Genomic DNA, 22427 nt, shown 5'->3' on the forward strand with positions numbered 1-22427 from the left:
ACACGCAACACAATGCTGAGCATCGGCATCATGCATACAGAGAGCAAGGAACACAAACATCCCCAGCCTGGCTGCTAAAGGCTCCTCATCCGGAGCAAACCTAGAGCAGCCAGCACAGAAACAGGGATCGCTGCAGGGATACATGGAGGTGCAGCAACCAGAGAGGGAAGGGTCCAGTGTGGGTGGCATGGAGAGGAAGAGGCAGATCTTGGACATGGGAACAAGCTCAGGGCAGCCGGTGGTAGCTGATGGTTCCTACAGAGACTTCGCTGGCTGCAGAGGCAGGAGCCCCATGCCCACTGTGGGACACACCACAGGGCTCTCAGCACAGCACAACCTGTGCCATCCTGTTCACTCACCTCAGCCATCGCAGGGCCAATGGTCTCCAGAAAGGATCAGCCTCCACATTAGCCCAATGTGTCAGTGGCTCACGACAAGTGCTGCCGATGCCTTTCTCCAGTGGACATGTGCTGTCACACAGGAATTCACCAGCAGAGAGGAACCCTGGGCACATGAAACCAGGACACCCACCAAGCTCAGCCCCATGGACTCAGCTCCAAACAGGACATTTCCACATGTCACCACCCCACAGACTGAGCCTGACTGCAGCATCCTGTCTACACTGAGCATCACCCACTGTCCACGAGGGCTGCAGCTGAACCAGTGCCAAGTCATCCTGCAAGGGCAAGACAGGCTGCTCAGCACCGGCTGGGACAGACAGATGCAGCATACTGGGGAGCTGGATCCTGAGAGCCACCACACTGGGAATGACCAAAGGTGGCTGCAGCACAGAACCCCACCTGTGCCTGCAGCCAGCACCCAGGGCTTGGGTGAAGGACAGGGAAGCCAAGTGTGATCCTGGCACAGCTTCCCCCATCAGCAATTCAGGATTTACCGGTCATGGACTGGGTGGTGGCTTCTTACAAGCTGGGCACTTCGTTATCAGCACTGGGAATCTAAGACTGTAGTCATATCCTGCACCAGCCGCTGTTGCAGAGGCTTTACCACACACCTCTGCAGCAATCCCCTCAGCTATCAGCAGTCTGCACATGGAAAATGAAAGTAAATGCTGCCCTCAAGACAGGCAGCAAGGGCCCACACAGCCCATAGCGCTGGTATGTGGAGAAAAGCACTTGTGCTGTCTGCTTCCCACTTGGGAATGCTGCGCAGTGTTCCCAGCACGCTGCTGCGCTCCACTGGTGCAGGAAGAAAACGTGGCTGAAGGGCAGGAATCTGGTACGCTGCTCGGTTTGGTTCCTGATGTTAAAATAAAGATAGACTAAACCATCCAGGCTGCTCTATAAATACAACTCATTTTAATTACTCCAAATGAGTTCCTTGGCAGCCACCCCACCCTCTGCACAGCCTGCTCTGCAGCAAGCACAGATCATCCTGCTGTTGAGGGCTTCCACAGTACAGTGATAACCACCTCCTTGTGCTCACTCCCACCTTGGCAATGCCGTGTGGCTGCAGAGCCCACGCACTGGGCAGGAGGGAAGGGGCTGCCCTGCAAGGCACAGCCTGAGCAGCTGAAGAGGCCACTGTGTCCCTCAGGAACGGGGATCAGCAGCAGGAGCAAGGCCCAAGCATCTCCCTTCTGGGCAGTCCCTCTCTAGAGCAGCTTTAGCCTCTCAAACACAATCAACAGGGAGACAAGACAAGAGGATCTCTGAATGTTTCTAAGTTGTGTCTTTGGGAGGCTCCGAAGGTTCTCCTTGCCCCAGGATGTCCCGAGTGTGCAGCTGCTTCAGCCGTGGCTTGCACCCAGGCCAGGAGAGCAACCCCTCACAGAGAACCGCTCCAGCAGCCAGGGCAGAGCCAGGGGACTCCCATCAGAAGAACTTGACACCTCGGCCATCGTCCAGCGTGATGATCTCAGCCTTGTGCTCTTGCTGCAAGGCTTGCAGGGCACGGAGCAGCATCGCCTCATCCAAGCCGTGGAACTCTAGGGAAGGACAGAGATGCCATCAACAGCGAGAAGAAAACCCCATCAGGAAACAAAGAGGCTTACAAAGCCCACCAGGGGCTGGCAGCAGCAAAGCAGAGGGCTCTGAGGAGCACTCTCAGACCCCAGCACTGTAACTACCCAAATCTGGAGTTACACACTCATCCTGATGCTGCTGCATCGGGAACAAAGCCTGAAGGTCAACAGAGAGGAGGGAATGAGTCACAGCAGTCCCAGAGGCAGCGCAGGAGCCCAACAAACCCAAAGCACTGGTACCTTGGGCCAGATAAGAGCTGGGGTGTGGAAAGGTGTAAATGCAAACAGTGGGAACAAAGGGAGATGTTCATACAGGGCTGTAAAAGAGTCTCCAGAGGGACATTTGCCAGTGGTGTGCAATAAAAGTGGGGGACTTGCATAAGCAATTCAAAAGCATTTAGTCCATAAAACTACAATCTCACTGCCATCAGCATGCTCTGAAAACCTGCTCCAAACAGGACACACGATCTTACCTTCATTCTCTGTATCGTCTCCACTGACTAATTCATACAGTGTGAACACAGAGTTGGTCAAACCGTTCTTTGACACCTGGAAACATAAAAGCAATATACCAAATCTCACCCGGGTGATTTAATACCCTCAGCACAACCTCTCAGTGCAAACAAAATGGGACACAGACATCACCCAATGAGCAGAAATACCCTGGAAACACCTGGGGCACTGGGGAGCCAAGAAACAACAGCTGAGGAAACTCTGGAGGTTCCTTTCCCTGCACCTCTGCTCTCTCAGCCAAGTATTTCACAATAAGGACTTGTGTCATAGGAACACAACCGCACCTTACAGCAAGTAAGGCACTGTTAACGTCTCTGTGCTTCACTGCTACAGCCAGAAACAGGAGAAGCAGCGAGGAAGCAAAAGAATCAGATTCCAGTGGTCCCAGCCCTCCCACACACCACATCTGCATCCTCACCCACTGATAGATGAGCTTCCCCCATTCTTCTGGTCTCCTCCACATGATCAGAAAACTGGTTTTGTTCTTATCCAACCATTCCAGGTTCCCTAAAATCCACAAGGAGAAGAGGTTTAACCAGGGCACAGGCCTATGACAAGGCTCAAACCCCCAGGTCCTGTGACATGCGCTGCCCATGGCCCCCCCGGAGCCGCAGCCTCTCCCCATCCCCACCCCAGCTCCGTGCACTCTGTGTGTATGGGAAGGAACTGAGCCGTCGGGCCCCCCTTCCCCCCCCCCCCCCCCCCCCCCGCCCGACGGCACCCACCGTTCTTGCGGAGCTCCTCCAGCACCACCTGGATGGATTCCAACGGGAGCTTCCCTGCGCGCGGGTTAAGGACACGTGCACCGGGAATGGGGTTGCGGGGGGGGCGCGGGGGGGGCCCCAAAGGATACGCTGCAGGCGGTGGTTGGCGAAGAGGGGGCTGTCCTGCGCCTCCCGCACCGTCATGGCGGACAGCCGGTGCCGCTGGCTGTAGGCGAGCGCCAGCGCGCACCAGGCCGACAGCTGCTTCTGCCGCGTGTCCCCGTTGGGCTGCAGCCTGCGGGGACTCCGGTCAGCGGCTCCGCGGCCCCCCCCCGTACCCCCCCCCCCTCCGCTCCCGGTGCTCACGTGAAGAACGGGGGGAAGCTGTACTGCCAGGGCCACGCGAAGCTCATCGCCGCCACCGGAACCGCCGCCGTCTTCCGCCCGGCCAGGAGCGCTTCCGGCCCGCCCCGTCGAGCCCCGGCGCCCGAGAAACCCCGCCCCCTCGAAGCCACGCCTCCACCGCAAAGCCACGCCCCCTCTGAGCCACACCCCACGTGGCCGCTGCCCAGTGCTCAGTGCCGTGTACTCGGTGCTCGGTGCTCGGTGCCGCGCCGTGCGCGCTCCCCGCCCGGGGCTGCGGGCTCCAGCAGCTCCCAGCGCTGCCCCGCGGGGCTGTGTCAGGGCCGGTGGCAACGAGCGGTGCAAGAACCGGCAGCACGTGTAGGGGGGAAGAAACGTTTAATCCCCATCCGGGAGCAGCGGGGCTGCCCCAGCAGCGGGTGCCGGTAGCCCCGGGACCCCCCCGCGGAGACCACCCCTCAACCCCTGGGCGGGCAGCACGTGCACGGGACACGGACGGCCGCTGCCCGGTCTCTGCCCGCTGAGGACGGGGAAGCTGGAGCCGTGGTGCCCAAGCTGCGGCGCTAGGGCTGGGCCTTGCCATCCTTGCTGCGCCAGATGACAAGGGTGACGAGGAAGGGGATGAGGCAGATGGGGGCGATGATCATGGCCAGCAGCACATCTTCGGGTGGGTCGAAGTAGACCTGGTGCTCCAGGGTGCAGTTGTGGAAGTAGCGGTGGTGGCTCTGGAAGATGTACTGCTCTGCCAGCGCGTTGGGGTAGCCATAGTGCAGGTGGTCAGCCCAGTCCTCCAGGCAGGCCTGCAGCAAGCTGTAGGGCCTGGGGAGAGAGCACAGGGTGCTGGGAGGGGATGGGGACACAAGGTAGCTGCAGGACACAGAGGAGCTGCTGGAGAAGAAGGGGGCCCTGGGTGCTTTGGCCAGGGCTTTGCCCCGATCAAACCCTTCCCACTGTCCTGGGAGCTGGTTCCACCATGTGGCTCCAGGGATGGAGGGACCACAGGCAACACACTCACCAAAGAGTCCCCATATACACCTTCCCCCACCAGGGCCATCCCCAGAGCTGGCCAGAGGCCCCCAGACCCCTGCAGCGCTGCCTGGGGGGGTCTCCAGCCACCCCGTACCTGCTGATGACTTTCCACTCGCACAGCTCTGATGCTGTCACGTTCCTCATCACTTCGACAAAGAAATCCCAGCACTTCTGTGTGAGGTTGGTGTACATCTCCTCTGCAGGCAGAAGGACGGGGTTCATCCTGCTGTGCAGAGCTGGCCCTGCGCCACTGCCCGGCCCTGGCTAAGTCCCAGCACTCACCCACGAGCTGCTCCGTCCAGTTGAACATGGCCATGGTCATGGGCGGGCTTGTCCTGGCATCCTGGCCAAAGCCTTCCACCTCGGCAACCACAGGGGACAGCCTGGTCCCCAGGAGCACTGTGGAGTGGGGGGACAGGGTCAGCAGGAGACGGACCCGACAGAGCTGGGTCTGCAGGAGAGCACTGGTTTGGGGTGTCCCTTGGGGCTGCAAGGGAGCGTGCTGCCAGAGCCCTACAGGCAGGGCCTGCAGGCAGCTGCCCAAGGGCTTGGAGGGGTGTTAGGGGGCTGTGGGCCCTGGGCCACAGTGTGAGGGCGACCATGCCCCTGCCCATGGGGAACCACCACAGAGGCCACCCCATTGCCCCTGGTGGCTGCGTTGCAGCTGGACAGGGCTGGGGCAGGAAAAGGAAGCTCTGGCCGCAGCACAGCACTGCCGGAGAGCCCCTCCACCCGCTGGCTGCTCACACACAGCACTGCCTGCCATGGGCACATCCCGCCTGGAACACCAGAGCCCCACAGCCCGTCCATCTCCTGCCCTCGGCCTAGGGCTCACGGCATGAGGCAGCAGTGCCGGATTTGTGGTGAACTGCCCTGGTGGGCACTGCCATAGGGAGCTCCGTCACAGCCATGGGGTAATTCTGGGCTGGCACAGTGGTAGCAACAAGGGCAGACTGCCACATCCTGGTCTTTGTCCCTGACAGCCCCGTCCAGCCTGTCTCTGCCCGAGCACTGGTGGTGCCACAGCTCCTGTCCCAGCCCAGGGTGTAGCGGCGCTCTCCAACCGCTCTTGTGGGTCATTTGCCAAAAGCTGGGGGGTGATTGTGGTGGGGGCTGCCCCACAGCCCCCATTGCCTGCCACTGGTCCCTGGCCACGCAGGCAATGCTGTCCCCACTGCCCAGGCTGGGATGAGCCAAGACCCTGGCTTCGGGCCCCCGTCCGGGGTGGTGCAAGGCACCGGAGCCTCCCGTCCCCCTCACACTTACCCCAGAGCAGCAGGACCCCTCCAAAGACCCGGCCGGAGCCCATCGGCGTGCGCGGTGCCATCCCGCAGAAGCCTGCGGCTGACGACCGGGACAAGTATTTCAATGGAAATAACAGGAAGCAACTCCTTTCCTCTGACAGGGGCAGTTTGACTACAGGAGACGTGTGAAAAATGAGATTGCTCAGCGCTGCTTTAAAGCGGCTCTCCCGACGGGCTCCCGCGGCCGTGCGGGGCCACCGGCCCCTGCGGGCATCGCTCCCGCAAGCCTGCACCGGGGCAGCCCGAGCCTCACCCGGCAGCCCGAGGCTCCGCTCCCCGCGCCGCACGTCCAGTTTGACGAGGCCGCTGTTTGTTTACTTGTGTATTTCTCTTTAATCGTGTCTGGGCTGGGTTGTGAAATCCCTCGTCCCCTGCGCGGAGGGCAGGCAGCCCGGCCGCGGGGGGAGTGCATGGGGAAGCGCCGTGTCCCCGGACGGGGGCTGCCGCTCGGGCTCCGCGGACCCGCAGCCCCGACACTGCGGCTGCTGCCTCCCCCGGGGCACCTGCCCCATGGCCGGCATGGCCGCGGCAGCCCCGGGCCCTGCCTCAGCCGAGGAGGGTCGGGAGGTGCCGTGACCTGCCCCGGTGCGAGGCCGATGCAGGCGGGGAGGTGAGGACGGGGCAGAGGCTCGGCCGACGTTGCCAGTCCCCGGCCACGCCGCCGTCCTCCCGCACCGCCCTGCCCGTGCCCTTCGCTCCTGGCTCCGCTCCTTCCCCTGGGGCCCGCATCCCCCCGCAGCAGCGCTGCCCTCGGCATTCCCACCCCAGGACCGGGCTGAGGCCGAGTGAGCTCATTTCACCCCCGGCCCAGGGCAGAGCGTGCGTCCAAAGCTTCCCCTTTAACAACCCGCCCATGGGATGCACTGAGTGGAACCGGGCCGGGATGAAGCGCAACTCGGAGGGACCCTCCCTGCTGCAGGAAGCTGATCTTGCCTGGCTGTGCGCTCCCTGCAGAGCAGCCTGACCCTGCACCACCGCCCCGCAGCAATGCGGGACCCCCCATGGGCGAGCGGCTGCATCTGGAAGCCATCAGGGCCCTGGCGCTCCGGGGGCCGCAGGGTTGGAGCCCCCTGGTCTTGCTCTTGGTTGGAGCCGGTGAAGCCTCCGGCTGGGCGGCAGGAGCCTCTGCCAGGGAGACACCCAATGATCTCAGCACAGCCCCGGGGCTGGGACGGCTGCCTTGCTCCTGAGGTGTCCGGAGGGGATGGGCAGGGACAGGACAGTGGCTACCAGCCAAAGCTTGAGGCTCCCCCATCCCCAGCCTGGCATCCCCATTGCTCCGTGCCAGCTGGGAAAGGGGTCATCCCATGCAGGGTCAGGACCCCAATCCCCTTCTCCTAACTCTCCCCTGCTTTCGGGGCAGATGCAGGCATCCGGAGCCCCAGGCCCAGCTTCCCCCTCCCCAATGCCACGGGACCCACTCCATTCCCAGGGATGCCCAGACCCCCATCACTGCTCTGCCCTGTCCCCTGCACCCCCGGCCCACCCCTCAATTCCCAGGACTGGGAATGGAGGGGGCAGCCGCTGGCTGCTCACAGGCATGGGGGCAGGCAGGGGCCGGGGTGTGAGCCCCCTTTGGGGCTCTGCTGAGCACGACAGCTGCTGCAAGGGGCACGAGGCAGCTGAGCCCCATGGCCACAGCCAGAGCCAGCCTGGGGGGCATCACGCTCGGCCGGGGGGGCTCAGCCCCTGTACAGTTGATGAAGTATTCAGCATGAACCTGCAGGAAGAAGGCGTCGAGGACAGAGCTGGGCCAGGGGCAGGAGAGGAGCTGGGCCAGCAGCTGGGTGCAGCCAGAGAGCTCACTGTAGGTGCTGCAGGGGGGGGGGGGGCACCGTGAGGCCACGTCCACTCCAGTGGCCCCACTCTGGGTGTGCATTTGGCACCACGGGGACCGGCATGGACCCACCTGCTGATCTGGTCCCAGCAGCAGCGGCTGCCCTCGGGGGTGGTCATGAGGGTGGCATGGAGAGGAGCCCAGCAGTACAGAGAGATCCAGTCCTGGTAGGTGTCCTGGCAGCGGGCTGCCCCCCCCAGCACCTCCGGCAGTTCTGCAGAGCACCGGCCAGATCCTAGCATGTCCCCCCACCTCTCCCTCCTATTTCGGTTTTGAGGGGGATGTTTGGGGTCACCCATGGGGAACACTCCCAGCTCTGCCTATTATGGGCTCATCTGCCACACGGGAGTTCAATGCGTGGCCCTGGAGGGTCCCCACTGGGGTTGTCTATGGCCATGTGGGCCCTGTGGCCTGGGCCCTTGTGAGCCCCAGAACAGATCACAGGAGGTCTGTGGGCAGGTGGGGAGGACAGCCAGGTTGGCAGGATGGCAGCTCTACTCACCATCCTCATCCAGGTACATGTAGTAACCTGGAAGGAGAGACAGTGCTGTCAGCACCAGCAGGACCTGCAGGACTGTGCGAGGGCAGCAGAATCCATGGCTGTGAGGATGCTGTGGCAGCTGGGGCCACAACCATGCTGGGACTATGGCATCAGGGTCTTACCTTCATCCTCGAGGTCCCCATAGTCTGTGTCCCCACACCCTGCAGCAAAGAGACAGTGGGTGCTAGGGCTGCACTGGAGCATTAGCTGGGATGCTCCCAGCACCTCAGACATGCCACCTCCTCCTCCTCCCAGACCAAGCTGAGCAGAACAGGGGTGACTGTACTGAGGGTAGGGAACGGGAGCAGGAGGCTCCTGGCTCTGCTTTGGCATTGGCAAGAAGCAGAATGGTTTTCAAGCAAGCACCAACCCTGTGGGCAAACCCTGCCCAGAGCATCCTCCAAGGGAAGGGCAGGAGAGGACACGGTGGAATGGAGGAAAGAGATGGGCCAGGGGGCCTGTGGGGACTCATTGCCAGGCCAGACCCCGCGCCCGACCTCTTGGGCACCTCTCTGCAGTCCACCCGGCTGCTACCCCCTCGCCGCACCGCACAGCCCCAGCTCCGGGCTGCTCTTACCGCGCTGGAGCAGGGTGAGGAGCAGGCAGCAGAGGATCCACACCCTGAGGAGCATCCTCCGGCCCCCGAGCCCTCGGCACCCGGACCGGGGCCGTGCTCGGGGGTTTATCCCGGTGCCCGGCCCGCCCCGGGGCTGCCCGCCCGCTCCCAGCCAATGCCCGGTAAGGTCGGGGGGACGCCGCGCTTCCCCCCGTCTGACTCAGCGAAGCTCCAAGGGCATCAGATACGGGCCCGGTGCGCGGCTGCGGGCGCGGGGCGGTCCCGCTTGTCCCCCGAGGTCACCCTGCGGGGCCGCGGACGCAGCCTCCGGTCCCCGTCCAGCAGGGCAGAAGGGGGAGGACGCGACCCTTGCCGGGGCCGGGCCCAGCACCACCCGCTCCGTCCGCAGGGGCCCCCGGAGCAGGAAAGCCGCCACCAACGGCCGCTTCCTGCCCGGCGCCGCTGCAGGAAGCCCGGGGCCCGCCCGGCCGCGGGGACCAGCACCGCCATAGCCGCACAGGGATGCGGCACCCACGTCCCCCGGCTCTCCGGGCCTGGCCCTGGCCGCTGGGGCCACCGGAGCCGGGGTTGCCTCTCGGGGAGGACGGTCCCGGCTCCCGCCGTGCTGGGACTGCGGCAGAGTCGGGACGGGGACGGGAGCTACGGGGACAGGGCCTGGCAGAGCCCGGGGGGAGACGGGGCCAGACGGACCCGAACGTGTGCGGGCACCGGGCTCGGAAGCGCCGGGCTCGGCCCGTTCCCCGCAGCCGGTGCTGGGGATCTCTGGGCCATACCCGGACAACCACAGCCCTCCCACGGCCCTGCCACTCCGGTGCCCGTACGCCCGCGTGCCCGAGCCCTCCAGTACCGGAGGCGGCGGCGCTGCGCGGGGGGCGTGGCTATCGTGAGGGGCGGAGCTATCCAGGGGCGGGGCACCTAGCGGTGGGCGGGGCCATCTCGGCGCATGCGCAGGCGTGCAGGGGCGGCGGGATGGCCGAGGAGTGAGTGCGGGGCCCGAGGGGATCCGCGGTACCGGTAGGAGTGGGTGCTCCGGGGCCCGATCCCCGCTCCCCGGCACCGGAGGCCTCGGTCCGCTCCGGTGCTCGTCACTGCCGCAGCCGAGCGGCCCCGCGGGGAGCGGCTCGGGCCCGGCCGGCGGGGGGAGCGCTCAGACCTGCGCGGCCCGAGGCCGGGCTCTCAGCGCACCGGCGGCTCCGGCTCCGGCCGGGTCCGGTCCGGTCCGGTCCATCCCGTCCGTTCTCGGGTGCGGGGGCCGCTCCAGGCCGGGGGTTCCTCGGGAGCCGGGGCCGGGCTCGGTCAGCGCACGGCGCCCACGGGGCTGCTGGGGCCTCGGTGCGCTCTGCGTGCGCGCAGACAGGAACTGGTGCGGGGTTACCGGGCTCTTCCCGTCCGCGGTGCCGTGGGGTCCGTGCCGGCAGCGCTCGGACGGGGTGAGCTCACCGTTATCTGATGCTCGTTCCCTCCGCACTTCTGCAGGAAAATGGAAATCGCTTCTCCTCCAACGTCCAAGTGCATCATTTACTGGAAGAGGAAAGTCAAGTCCGAATACATGCGCCTCCGGCAGCTCAAGAGGTTCCAGGCGAACATGGGAGCTAAGGTGAGGACTGCTCTGGCTGAAGGGGAGTCTGCTGGGTGCAGCTCTCAGGTGGGGATTGCTCAGCTGTACCCCAGTTGTAAGCTGGGGAGGCAGGAAGGGATCCTGCTCTCCTCGTGCGCTGTTGTGTGTTGTGCTGGTGAGGTCCTTGTGCAGCTGCAGCAAAGGGGACTCATCTCCACTTGGTCTTTAAAGTGTTCCTGCTGGGGGTTCAGGGGGTTCTGCTGCTCCTCTCCTCACAGGCAGGGTTTTAGAGGAGGTCGGCTGGGATCAGGAGGTACCAAACGCTGCTGGTTGTTGGGAGCGTTTTCAGCAGGGTTTTGTACCAATGCTGAGTTTAACTCGAATTCCTTCTAACAGGTAGCATCAGTTTGAGAGGCTCTGCCTTGTACATGCGTCTGATATTCAAACCAATAGCTTGTGAAGGGTTTTTGTGTTCTCAGTGTGGTTTCTTGAGCTCTGAGTGCTGCTTTCCCTCACTGCAGGCTCTGTTTGTGGCCAACTTTGCAAAGGTTCATGAGAAGACTCAGATCCTGAATGAAGACTGGAAGAAGCTCCGTGTGCAGCCGGTGCAGCTGATGAAGCCTGTCAGTGGGCACCCCTTCCTCAAGCAGGTGGAGAGGCAAAGGGGCTCAGCAGCAGAGTGTGGAGTGGAAGCAGGGCTCTGCAGGGAGCTGTGCCCCCAGGGTTGGTTGTTTCCTCACTGCTCCTCTCTGTCCTCCTGTTCCAGTGTACAGTTGAGAGCATCTTCCCAGGGTTTCCCAGCCAGACGCTGTACATGAGGACCCTGAACACGGTGGCACTGGTGCCCATTATGTACTCCTGGTCCCCTCTTCAGCAGAACTTCATGGTATGTAGGGAGGCTCTGGCACAAGGGCTTGGGACAGTTTGTGTGTAGTTGTGATGTGGCTGTGGAGTGATTGGGCCTTCTTCAACCCACTTGTTTTAAACAAGTTCTAAAGATGATGGAAACTGTTCATTTGGCTGTCTGTTCTGTTGTGTCCCATAAAACAGCCTTGCATCTGTGCTGTCTTACCTGACTCCTTGGTAGGGTCACTGTTATTTCAGAGGATCCACGGAGCAGATATGGTTTGTTGCTTGATGGTTTGGTTTTGTGTTCCCCTTAAGATTTTTCTTCCTTTCTCAATGAAGAGTTTATTTCCTAGGCAGGTCCTTCCCTTTGTGGCTGGATTACCCTGCTGGTCTCATTGTAAGGGTGCTACTGAGGGTTAGCTCCTCTGTGGTGGAAGAAAGGCGAGTGATTTAATGCAGGTTTTGGTGGGATGTTGTTAAGATTACCTGTTAAGCAAGCAGTTGGCCTGTGCCCAGCCTGGCTCTTTGCCTGCTCTGGGGTGTGGATGTGTTCCTGCACCCTGCGGTGCAGCTGTCACACCAGGGCACAGCGTGAGAGCAGTGACTGTAACGCAGAGCCAGCCAGTGGTGCCATGGTGATGGAGAGCCAGTGTCCTTGCTGCTGTGGTTAACATGAGAACAGCTCCTCAGCTTTGGCTGTGTTCCTCTGGGAGCGAGTTACCGGTTTGCCTTTTGCTGTTCCAGCTCTGTGCTCTGCCTGAACACAATTTCTCTGGCATTTTTTGGTTGTTATTGCTGGCAGCGTGTGTTGTTCTGGGTTTCTGCAAGCACTGGAGGCACTGCTCTTCTTTTTTAAGGCAAATAGCACTTTCAGGGGTCAGGTTGATGCTGCTGGCACGGGATAACAATGAAATATCAGGGATGAGGCATCTGAAATTGCAGCTTGGGAGGGTAAAGCTTTGCTTTGTGCTGTGGGTCTGCATGGGCAGGAGGAGCCTTGACCAGGCTGCAGGTGCTGCTGCTCTGAGTTGTATCTGACCTCTGCAGGTGGAGGATGAAACTGTTCTGTGCAATATCCCTTACATGGGAGATGAGGTGAAGGAAGAGGATGAAACTTTCATTGAAGAACTCATTAATAACTATGACGGGAAAGTCCATGGAGAGGAAGGTAAGAACAGTCAGCACTGCCGGTTCAGTCTCCTGTGAATAACATCTCAAAGTAGTTAAGAAGTCAAAAGGTGGCAGCAGTAACCAGCATTGCTGTGGGAGCTCGTAGAGCAGAAAACCAGGAGCATGCCTGCTGCTCTAGCTTGCAAGGATGTGGTCCTGCCTTTCAATACCCTGTACTGTTCTAGGCTCTTCTTCTGGAGCTGTTGTTCACAGGAATTCATGGGCTCTGAGATGCTGAACAATTTGGTAGAAGGAGCTCAGGAGCTTTGCTTTGCTTGTGCCCTCAGTCAAGGCTCTACTCAGGCTTTTCAGAAGTGCAAGGCAGCGCTGCCTACCCCATCATAAAACTGTGTGGAGCGAGGAGAGCAGTGGAAAGCTGGGGTGTCCTGTCTTCAGATGGCACAAATGATGCACGCTGCTCTTGTGACTCTCTAGCGTTAACATCCCTCCTGTCCCTTCAAAACTGAGTGGTCCTGGCTTGTGATTTACCCCCTTGAGGATGGTGGAAGAGGATGGCACTGCCACGAGCTGGCTGACATCTCTGTGTTTCAGAAATGATTTCAGGGTCAGTCCTCATCAGCGATGCAGTGTTCCTGGAGCTGGTGAATGCGCTCAACCAGTACTCGGACGAGGAGGAGGAAGGACACAATGATTCTGAGGTTAAACAGGAGGATGGGAAAGAGGAGCTGCCAGTCACAAGGAAAAGAAAGCGAATTGCAGTGGAAGGTGGGTTTGGCTGCAGTAACTGGGGTTCCTGTGGTCACATTTCCATCCTGCCCTGCCTGCTGGTTAACATGTTGCTGAGGGTAGTGACCAGCTGGGCAGGTTCTGGTCCTTGAAAGCAGTGGTTGCAGTTGGTTCTCACCATCCCCTTGGACAGGATAAGAAGTTGCCAGTTTAGAGTGTGGTGAGGAAAATATGAGTCATCAGGAAAACCCTGTCGGGGTGAGATGAGCAGCAGTGGGTGTTATCCAAGCAGGCTGTGGGAGCTCAAAGTGCTGGCCTGGCAGGCACCTGCCAGGGAGTTGGTAGATCCCATTCTGCTGCAGACAAAGGCAGGCACTTTCAGATCCCTTCCAGACCCATTTTCCATGTATTTGTTCCTGTTCCCTCTCCTGTGCCACCTGGAGTTCTTGTTGCACAGAGATAGCTCTGGTCTGTGGGATTTTTCTTGTGTCCTGTGTGACCTTAAGAATGCTGACTGCTATTTTTGTCTTTGGTTTATAGTAATGTGGGTAGCACAAATACCAGGACCCTTTTTAAAAGTAGAAAAGCATTGTCTGCAAATCCTGTTTTGGGAAAAACAAGCACTGATAACAGTCCTTAAGAAGTCATTAAGTGCTCAAGGAATTGCTAGTGATGCTACAGCTCTAAAGTGCATCTGCAAGTACCTTGGCCTAGCTGCAGGACGAGAGGTTTATCCATTGTATATGGGATTACATTTCTGCCTCTTAAAATACAATGCTGAACACCTACTGGAATCACTGTAGAAGAAGGAAAGCCATGGTCACATCTGGTTTAACTGAGGAATTGTCTCTCCTCCTCTTCTTAGGTAACAAGAAGTGTTCAAAGAAGCGCTTCCCAAATGACATGATATTCACTGCTATTTCTTCTATGTTTCCTGAATACGGCTTCCCAGAGGATATGAAAGAGAGGTAGATCTGTGCTGCACTTGTCTGTTCCCTGCCTTGGTGTCAGTTGGAATGACCATGTCAGCAAACAGCGCTGTGCCCTGATCCCGAAGCAGGGCTCAGCCGGCTGCAGGCACCGCCAGCAGAGCAGCGTTCAGGTGTTAGAGGCTTTGGTTTAGCCTCCGGGGCTCTGGCTCAAGGTGCTGCTGCCCCGGATGGTCCCTGCTGTGTGATGTGTCCCACAGGAGGCAGGGGTGCAGCTCAGGGTGTCTGTGTGTCCGCAGGTACCGGGAGCTCACGGAGGTGTCGGACCCGAACGTGCTGCCGCCGCAGTGCACTCCCAACATAGACGGGCCCTGCGCGAAGTCGGTGCAGCGGGAGCAGTCCCTGCACTCCTTCCACACCCTCTTCTGCCGTCGCTGCTTCAAATACGACTGCTTTCTGCATCGTAAGTGCAGGCTGGGCCGGACGCTTCCCTAGAGCCCTTCTCAGTTTTCCTCAGTGCTTCATGCTCTGCCCGCCGTGCTTAGTGTCTGTGCCGCAGGCTTTAGAGGGTGGTGCCTCCCCGGAGGTTGCAGTGAAGCCTTAGGAGCTTCCAGGTGCCCAGAAGCCTTTTACACAGACGGCTCCACTTGGCTCCTCAGACGGACGGGACTGACCTGCGTGGCCGTCCCGCTTTCAGCACTGCTCCACGCTTGAGCCTCCGGGCATCTGTGCCATGACCAGACCTCACTCTTGCTTTGCAGAAGCTCATCAGGGAAGGCCGTGAATGTTTCGCTTCCAAAGTCTGGACATGCCCCTGTGTTTTGTTGCTTCACTGGAACTTACAGCTTCATCTTAGTCATGTTCCTGCGGTTTGTCCTGCCCAAAGCCTTTTGGATGCTGTTGGACCTGCTGTTTCCCAGGTCTAAGGGCTTCTTTGGAAAGTCACAGGACTCTTTCCAGTGAATTATTTATTAAAAGATGTAATATTAAGATCATGTGGTCTTTTTGTTTCAGTCTGAAAGCCGATCTTTTTCCTACGGCCTCTCCTTCCCAAGTGTTCCCCCACTGCTGCCGAGTCCCCATCACGGGTTGGAGCATGGGTTGGAGCCCTGCCACCTCCTTCCCCGCTGCCAGGAGAGCTGCTCGGGGCTGTTGCTGCCTGCCTCCGGCTCCCACTTCCCTTTGCTGAGCTCGTGCTGCCCTGTCCCTTGCAGTGTGTGGGGAGACTCTTGGAGGGTGCTAATAATAAAGATAACTATTACTTTTTCAGCTTTTCATGCTACTCCTAATGTGTACAAACGAAAGAATAGAGAGACCAAGATCGAGCCAGATCCTTGCGGAGCAGACTGTTTCCTCTGGCTGGTATGTTTCTGCATTGCTGCTTTTGAAACCCCAGGAGAAGTGGCTTGTCCAGCCCAGCCCTGCAGAGCCCTCTGGCTCCTTTTCACAGCTCTGATCTTTTGGAATTAGTTCTAATCCTCATTGGATTCCGGGAATCCAAATGCAGACCTTACCAGATGTGTTATCTTAGCAAATCTCCAATGAAGACTAAGCTCGTAGGTACCAGATGGGAAATTGTGATGACAAATGATTTTCCTGGGCCCTGTGGGGCATTTGAAGAATGGAGCCCTGGTTAAAAGGACTGTGGGGGGGGAAAGCTCAAGCTATTTGAAATGCTCTTTCAGAGCTGCAGCGCAGCCATGTTATGGGGTGAGAGCTGCAGGGATGTGGGTGCCCGTGGTGGTGTCAAGTCACCTCCAAGATCTGGGCTGTTCTGGACAGCCACGGAGCTGGAACAGAGGGGAGAGGCCACGAGAGCTTCATTGCAGGGCAAGGGGTGAGGGAGTAGGGCCAGGGCATTTCTCCCAACCAGGCTGCGATGCTGAAGGAAGCAGGAAGGTGCAGTGTGGGCAGCTGCTGAAGTGAGCACGAGGGCAGGTCTTCACCTTGGTGTCCCAGGCCTTGTGGCAAAGCCTTTTCTGTGTTCCCTGCTCACCTGGCACCCGCCTTGTCTTCTGCTCTGCTTGCAGGAAGGAGCCAAGGAGTTTGCTGCACTGCACAACCCCAGGTCCAAGTGCTCGGGCCGGCGCCGCCGCAGGCACCACGTGGTGGGTGCTTCCTGTTCTAACACCCCAGCTTCCACCGTCACCGAGGCCAAGGAGGGCGACAGCGACCGAGACACCGGCAACGAGTGGGCTTCCAGCTCCTCAGGTATGACACCAGCCCCGGGGGCTGTCCTGGGACGGTGGCTCCGGTGCTGCAATGCCAGCAATGGGCCAGTGCCCCCATGCCAGCAGGCACCGGGCGCTGCTGAGCTCTGCTGCCCACGGTCCAACATCTTCCATTCCTGCCAGAGGCAAACTCCCGCTGCCAGACGCCCACCAAGCAGAAGCAGAGCCCGGCCTCCTCCCAGCTGTTTGCGGTGGAGACGCCGCAGGAGCCGGTGGAGTGGACGGGAGCAGAGGAATCTCTCTTCCGTGTCTTCCATGGGACCTACTTCAACAACTTCTGCTCCATTGCCAGGCTGCTGGGAACCAAGACCTGCAAGCAGGTGGGGGCCTGGGGAGCGCAGCAGCACCGCAGCTTCCCTGCTGGTTTGTTTCTGTGCAGTACATCACCCCGAGGGAGGTGTTGCAGCAACCCTTGGTGGAGCTCAGTGTTACTTGGCCCTTGGCAGGACCAGCCTGGTTGGCTCCTTGCAGGGGGTTGGGTGCTGGCAGGAGGAGTGCTCCTGAATCCCAGCCAAGAGAAGCAGTGGCACCCGTGGTCCGTGGCACTGGGCACTGCTTACTGGGGCTGGGAGCCCCCTTGTGTGTGTCCTTGCACTCCTGTTTGTGCTTTACATCAAAACAACTTGAGTGCATTGAACTTTAGTTGTCTTTCTCCTTCTGTTCCCTTGCAGGTCTTTCAGTTTGCAGTGAAAGAATCGCTTATAACAAAGCTGCCAACGAATGAATTAATGAATCCATCCCAGAAGAAGAAAAGGAAGCACAGGCAAGTGTTGGACATGCTTGTTTTGTTCTTAAAATGCAACCAGATCCACTGCTTTCTGTGCCAACGCATTCCTGGTAATCCCCATCTGGCTCCCATCTGCGCACACATCCTGCTGTCACACAGGGCTGCTGGTGCTGCTGGCCCCAGGCTGTCCCTGATGCTGGGGGCTCTGTGGCCCCAGGCTGGAGCCCCACAGGAGCAGGCAGTGCCACTGGAGGGCTGGTGCTGTGCCCTCCCAGCAGCCATAGCTCCCCGGTTCATAATCTCCTTTGTGTGTGCTGATCCCCCTGTGTCCAGTATTATTCTGGCTCTAGCATTTGCCTTAAGTAGCTGCAGCTGCATCATTCTCATCTTTCTCCTGTTTCTGGCTGCCTGGTGGTTGTTAATGCTTGAGGCTGGACTTGCCTGTCTGCTGTGCTGAGTGCTTGTGTCAGCTCTTCCCAATGGAGGCTTCCATGTCCTCTCAGCCCCTCTGTGCTTCTCTTGCAGGCTGTGGGCTGCACACTGCAGGAAGATTCAGCTGAAGAAAGGTAACGTTGGCTGTGGCTGTGTCCCACTGGGTTCCCAGGGAGCTCCCTGGTCACACAGCCCCATGGCCTCACATCCCAGCCCTGCTCCTTGGGCTGCTGTGGTGCTGGGGCTCCTGAGCCTGTCCAGAGCCTCTCCTGGCCTTGCTTCCACCACAGTGGAGCTGAGGTTTGGTGTCTGGCCCTGCTCTTAGGGGCAGAGCACCTGTGGGTGTTGGTGTTCCAAGCTGTGTGCCTGTGGGTGCCGGATGGCATTGGGCTCCCTGCCCTCTGCAGGCACATGGGGAGGTTGCAGCTTCCCTGCTCCAGAGCCCTGCATTTGCTGCTTGTCCTCCTTCCTGTGCCATGCAGCTTCTGATGGGGGCATTTCCCCTCTTGCTCTAGATAATTCGCCTACCCAGGTGTACAACTACCAGCCCTGCGACCACCCCGAGCACCCCTGTGACAGCTCCTGCCCTTGCATCATGACTCAGAACTTCTGTGAGAAGTTCTGCCAGTGCAACCCTGACTGTAAGGAACAGCCTGGGAGGGGGGGTGGGAAAGCATCCGGCTCTCCAGGCACTGCCAGGGGAGGGTGCGGAGCTGCTGCTTGCCAGAGGCTTCATTCCTGCCCTCACTGCCCATCTGCAGCAGCTCCGTTTGCTGCATCCAAAGGGAAACTGTTCTGTGCTGCCCCAGGACAACAGCTGATTCACTGATTGAACTGAGATTCACCCTCTTGTCAGGGAACACCCATCTGCGTTCCTGTATCCAGCATCAGGAACCGTGGGTGATGCTGTGGTCCCTGCGAGCAGGATGTGTGGCCAGCAGTTAGGGTGGGAGTTGGGTCACTGCTCTGCCATGGTCATTTTTCTTCTCTGGGCTTGCATTCCAAGGTCTGCAATGGAGATAACTGCACTTGTCCACATTAGTGGGGCTTCTGTGGGTGGATCTGTTAAGGGTTATGGCAGAGCTTGGGGCTGGAAGGACCACAGGGGGACAGGAAGCCAGCTTAGGCTCCAGGGTTCCCTTTACTGCTCTGTTATGTTGATATTATCAGAGCAGTTTACTTTCAACCATCATAAGTAGTCCCCTGAGGTGAACCAGCATTACCAGCCATGCAGATGGGAAGGACCCTGTGCATGGTGTGAGCACACCTGGTTCACTTCCAGCTCTGGTGCCCAGGCTGCCTCACATTCACCTCGACTCCTTGTGCTCCTGGCAAGTGCTGTCCTGGTCATTCTGGGGGTAGGAAGGCTGGGGCCTCCTGTCTGCTGCTGCCCAGAGCACAGTGGATGTAGTGCTCTTCATTAGCACAAAGGCACCTTCCTTAATGTGTGCACAGTGGTGGGCAGGGAGGAACCATGGCCCTTGGTCACAGGCAAGCTTAGTCCTGGGGCTGCTAGGGTGAGACCTGTGGGGCAGGGACACTGCATGGCCCCTGGGTGCTGAGCCCTGTGCTGTGCTGCTGCAGGTCAGAACCGCTTCCCAGGCTGCCGCTGTAAAACCCAGTGCAACACCAAGCAGTGTCCATGCTACCTGGCTGTGCGGGAGTGTGACCCGGACCTGTGCCTGACCTGTGGGGCTTCAGAGCACTGGGACTGCAAGGTGGTCTCCTGCAAGAACTGCAGCATCCAGCGCGGGCTCAAAAAGGTACTGCCAGCATCAGCTGAGGGGGCACTGGTACCAGCAGAGCTCGGCTCTGTGCCACTGGGGAGCTCTGGAGCAGAAGCTGCTCTGAGGCTTCTGTGGCACTTAGCCTGCAGTAGGGACTATGGATATGGGAATCAAGAGAAGGGAATTGCATGAGGAAGGGTTGAGAGCAAGGAAGTGTAAATGTGACTCCAGAGAAAGGCTTGGTCCTGAATTGAGGACAAGGGACTGCATGTAAAAAACACCAAAGTTCAGAGAAAGGTACAGACTGGTGGGTGTCAGGTAATGTGCAGCTCCAGTCTAGTGGTGCTGGGACACCTCAGTCTGGAGGGAGCTGTGCATCCCCTTAAACCAGGGGATGCTGCATGGAGACTGGTCCCACTTCACTCTGTGATGCTGGGACCTTGAGCATGGCATTGGCTGTTCCCTGGTGTGTGCTGGGAGCCGGGGCAGGGTGGGATCTGTGTGCTGGGAGTCATGGGCCTGCTGACCATTAACTGCTTCCTTTCCTCCCTGGCTCCAGCATTTGCTGCTGGCACCATCGGATGTCGCTGGCTGGGGGACCTTCATCAAGGAATCTGTGCAGAAGAACGAGTTCATCTCCGAGTACTGTGGTGAGGTCAGTGCTCCTGCCCATGCCAGGGGCTGTGCTGTGTCTGACCAGCTTTGGAGGCTGAATCTTGCACTGTTTGGGGCCTATCGCAGTGTTCCTTGGGCCCTCCACCATGGAGCAGCATGTCAGGTTCATGCTGCTCCTTGGGACCCCAGCTCCTCTCTCTGCTCCCTCCCTGGAGCCCTGGTGAGCTCTGGCCACTGGGATGGGAGGCAGGAGGGAGATGAGTCCCACTCCTCACAGCACCTCTTGCTGTGCCTGGGGCACTGGGTCTCAAGGTGCTCTCCTTCCCCAGCTCATCTCCCAGGATGAGGCTGACCGGCGAGGGAAGGTCTATGACAAGTACATGTCCAGCTTCCTCTTCAACCTCAACAACGGTAACTGGCCTGGGGCTGTGAGGGTTGGATGAGACCCAGGCAGCCTGGCAGGGGCTGGTGGCCGGGTGGCCATGGCAGCCCCTGCAAACAGGCCTGGCCATTCTACAGCCTGGGGCTTTTCTGGTGTTTCTATAGATTTTGTTGTTGATGCCACCCGCAAAGGCAATAAAATCCGCTTTGCCAATCACTCGGTGAACCCCAACTGCTATGCCAAAGGTGAGACATCCCAGCCCAGTCCCACCTCTGAGGGCCTGTTCAGCTCTGGGGTTGCAGTGCATTCTCTGGGGTCCCTGGACAGGGGTTCCTCTGTGCTGTGGGTCCCATTCCTGCTGGTGTGGCCAGACTGGGCTGCAGCACTGCAGCCACAGCCCCATGTCTCTGGTGTCTCTTTGTTGCAGTGGTGATGGTAAATGGGGACCATCGGATCGGGATCTTTGCCAAGAGGGCGATCCAGGCAGGAGAGGAGCTCTTCTTCGATTACAGGTACCTGGGGAGCAGCTGCTGAGCATGGGGGTGCACGGTTGGCCCCACTTCCTTGTGGGGAGCATGGGGGGGCCACTGCAGCAGCTGTGACTTTCCTGTCTCATAGGTACAGCCAGGCCGATGCCCTCAAGTACGTCGGCATAGAGCGGGAGACAGATGTCATCTAGGCTCCATGTGGGGCAGTCCCTAGCACACCCTGCTGCTGCACCCCGTAAGCAATGCCATGTTTGCTTCACGCCGACATGACTGCTGCTCTTCCCCTTGCTGAGTGTGTCACAAATGCTACTTCCCACCCAGAGAAGGACTTGGGGCAGGAGGGTGAGTGGCTGCTGCCAGGGGCAGCTTTGCCAGCACTGGGCAGGCACTGGAGCTCTGCTCTACCCCCCCAGGCTGGAGGGAGCCATGGGCTGAGGCTGGGGCTGGAAGCAAAGCTGTGCTGCAGGAGCAGAGACAGCCACAAGCTCTCTGTCCGGTTTCCATTGACTGCTGGAAGCACAAGAGCGAGTGTGGTACCCCCAGCCCTGTCCCCTGGATAGGCTCCAGTCTCAGGTGCCTCCTCTCGCTGCTCTTCCGTCCTGTTGATGGGGACAGCGAGCGGGTTGAAGCCATAGAGCTGTGGCTGCAGCAGGGGCTGGCCTGCTGTGGCTGAGGCTGTTTCCCCTCTGCCCCAGCTGGCTGGGGGACAGGAACCACCTCACCACGGGTGATGTGATGCAGGGGGACAGGGAGCAGCACTATGCAAAAAGTCACTTTGGGTAGTGGAATACCACTGAGCTGGTTGGAGATGATGTTATGGGAATGATGTTATGGGAATGCTGCTGCCAGCACAAGAGGAGGCTGGAGGCAGCAGAGCCCCACGAGCTTGAGGATACCCTTGGGCATGTCCGTGTGGTTGTTGGCTCATACTGGGGCTTGTGCACAGATGCCTCTGCCCTCCTCTGGTGGACAGTTGCTGTTGGAGGAGCATGGGCCTGGCCCTGGGGATAAAGGGGAAACGTTCTCTGCAGGGTGAGGTTTGGCCTTAGCACCACATGCAAAAAGAAAAAGCAAAGCACTTTAAACTGCTCCTCTCGGCCAGCAGATATATCCTGTCTGTGCTCTGGGGGTGTGGGGACCACAGAGGGCTGAGATTGCTGCTCTGCAGCTCCATTGCAGGGATGTTGGGATGGGGTATTGGGCAGAGCCCCCTGTCCCTTTGTGGGGGTAGCACTTGGGGGCTTGCTGGGTCCTTTCCTGGTTCCTTGGGGGAGCCCTGGAATCCCCATGGCGCAGCTCATCCCTGCTGGCCCATGGATGGAGCGAAGTGTTGGGTCTGCCCCAGGCGCCAAGCCCTGCACTGCAGGTTGTCTGTCTGTCTGTCCGTCCATCCTTGTGCTGTCCACGCTGCCCTCCTGAGGCTCGGAGGGCTCTGGGTCTGTCTGGAGCTGTGCTTGTAGATGCCAGTAGAGCCTGGCCTGCCTGGCTCCCCCCGACTCTGCTCTCAGCTCAGCGCCCTCGCCACTTTGGCCACATCTGCACTAGGCCAGGCTTGTGTCTGTGGTTTGTTGACAGTGGATAACAATGATGCACTTTACAAATACTGTGGCTTGTAGCCTTTGTCATAATAAAGTGGTAGCGAACCCAAATGATTGTGCTCTACTCGCTCTGCTGCTGGGCAGCCAATAGTGGGCACCAAGGATTTGGGCTTGAAATGGACTTTTAGGTGGAAAACGAGGAGTGACAGCAATGTGGGTGGCACCGTTGCGATGCTGACTGTGCA

The 22427-nt window shown here is 59.5% G+C and overlaps 4 protein-coding genes across 7 annotated transcripts; 1 reads left to right on the forward strand and 3 right to left on the reverse strand.

Moving 5' to 3' along the window:
- Positions 1–1294: 1294 nt before the first annotated feature.
- On the reverse strand, positions 1295–3675 carry VPS25 (vacuolar protein sorting 25 homolog). Its single transcript, XM_034070364.1, has 6 exons — positions 3565–3675; positions 3348–3493; positions 3220–3273; positions 2913–3001; positions 2455–2530; positions 1295–1945 (listed from the first exon to the last, which is right to left on the reverse strand). The coding sequence occupies exons 1-6, from the start codon at positions 3609–3611 to the stop codon at positions 1833–1835; spliced, it is 525 nt and encodes a 174-aa protein (XP_033926255.1). The 5' UTR covers positions 3612–3675; the 3' UTR covers positions 1295–1832.
- Positions 3676–3942: 267 nt separating this feature from the next.
- RAMP2 (receptor activity modifying protein 2) lies at positions 3943–6236 on the reverse strand. The gene is made up of 5 exons (XM_034070001.1): positions 6148–6236; positions 5857–6006; positions 4873–4989; positions 4685–4787; positions 3943–4380 (listed from the first exon to the last, which is right to left on the reverse strand). The coding sequence occupies exons 2-5, from the start codon at positions 5915–5917 to the stop codon at positions 4125–4127; spliced, it is 537 nt and encodes a 178-aa protein (XP_033925892.1). The 5' UTR covers positions 5918–6006; positions 6148–6236; the 3' UTR covers positions 3943–4124.
- A 1090-nt stretch (positions 6237–7326) lies between these two features.
- Positions 7327–13691, reverse strand: LOC115945762 (receptor activity-modifying protein 1-like). Of its 2 annotated transcripts, XM_034070000.1 has the most exons (5): positions 8850–13691; positions 8395–8433; positions 8234–8260; positions 7804–7945; positions 7327–7708 (listed from the first exon to the last, which is right to left on the reverse strand). In XM_034070000.1, exons 1-5 carry the CDS (start codon positions 8902–8904, stop codon positions 7384–7386), a joined length of 588 nt encoding a protein of 195 aa, XP_033925891.1. In that variant the 5' UTR covers positions 8905–13691; the 3' UTR covers positions 7327–7383. The 2 variants fall into 2 exon arrangements, with proteins under 2 accessions (XP_033925891.1, XP_033925890.1); XM_034069999.1 differs by having other exon boundaries at positions 8395–13691.
- EZH1 (enhancer of zeste 1 polycomb repressive complex 2 subunit) lies at positions 9782–22293 on the forward strand. Of its 3 annotated transcripts, none has more exons than XM_034069996.1 (20): positions 9782–9829; positions 10326–10446; positions 10929–11057; positions 11174–11293; positions 12304–12424; positions 12979–13152; positions 13979–14081; positions 14342–14505; positions 15313–15404; positions 16073–16253; positions 16397–16593; positions 16945–17036; positions 17526–17566; positions 17948–18073; positions 19017–19195; positions 19719–19814; positions 20104–20185; positions 20321–20401; positions 20584–20668; positions 20775–22293. In XM_034069996.1, the coding sequence occupies exons 1-20, from the start codon at positions 9819–9821 to the stop codon at positions 20833–20835; spliced, it is 2256 nt and encodes a 751-aa protein (XP_033925887.1). In that variant the 5' UTR covers positions 9782–9818; the 3' UTR covers positions 20836–22293. The 3 variants fall into 3 exon arrangements, with proteins under 3 accessions (XP_033925887.1, XP_033925888.1, XP_033925889.1); XM_034069997.1 differs by having other exon boundaries at positions 9828–9863; XM_034069998.1 differs by lacking the exon at positions 9782–9829 and adding an exon at positions 9880–10092.
- The last annotated feature ends 134 nt before the right edge of the window (positions 22294–22427 follow it).

This window comes from Melopsittacus undulatus, chromosome 17 (assembly GCF_012275295.1).
Source record: "Melopsittacus undulatus isolate bMelUnd1 chromosome 17, bMelUnd1.mat.Z, whole genome shotgun sequence".
In the NCBI taxonomy this organism is placed as follows: Eukaryota; Metazoa; Chordata; class Aves; order Psittaciformes; family Psittaculidae; genus Melopsittacus; species Melopsittacus undulatus.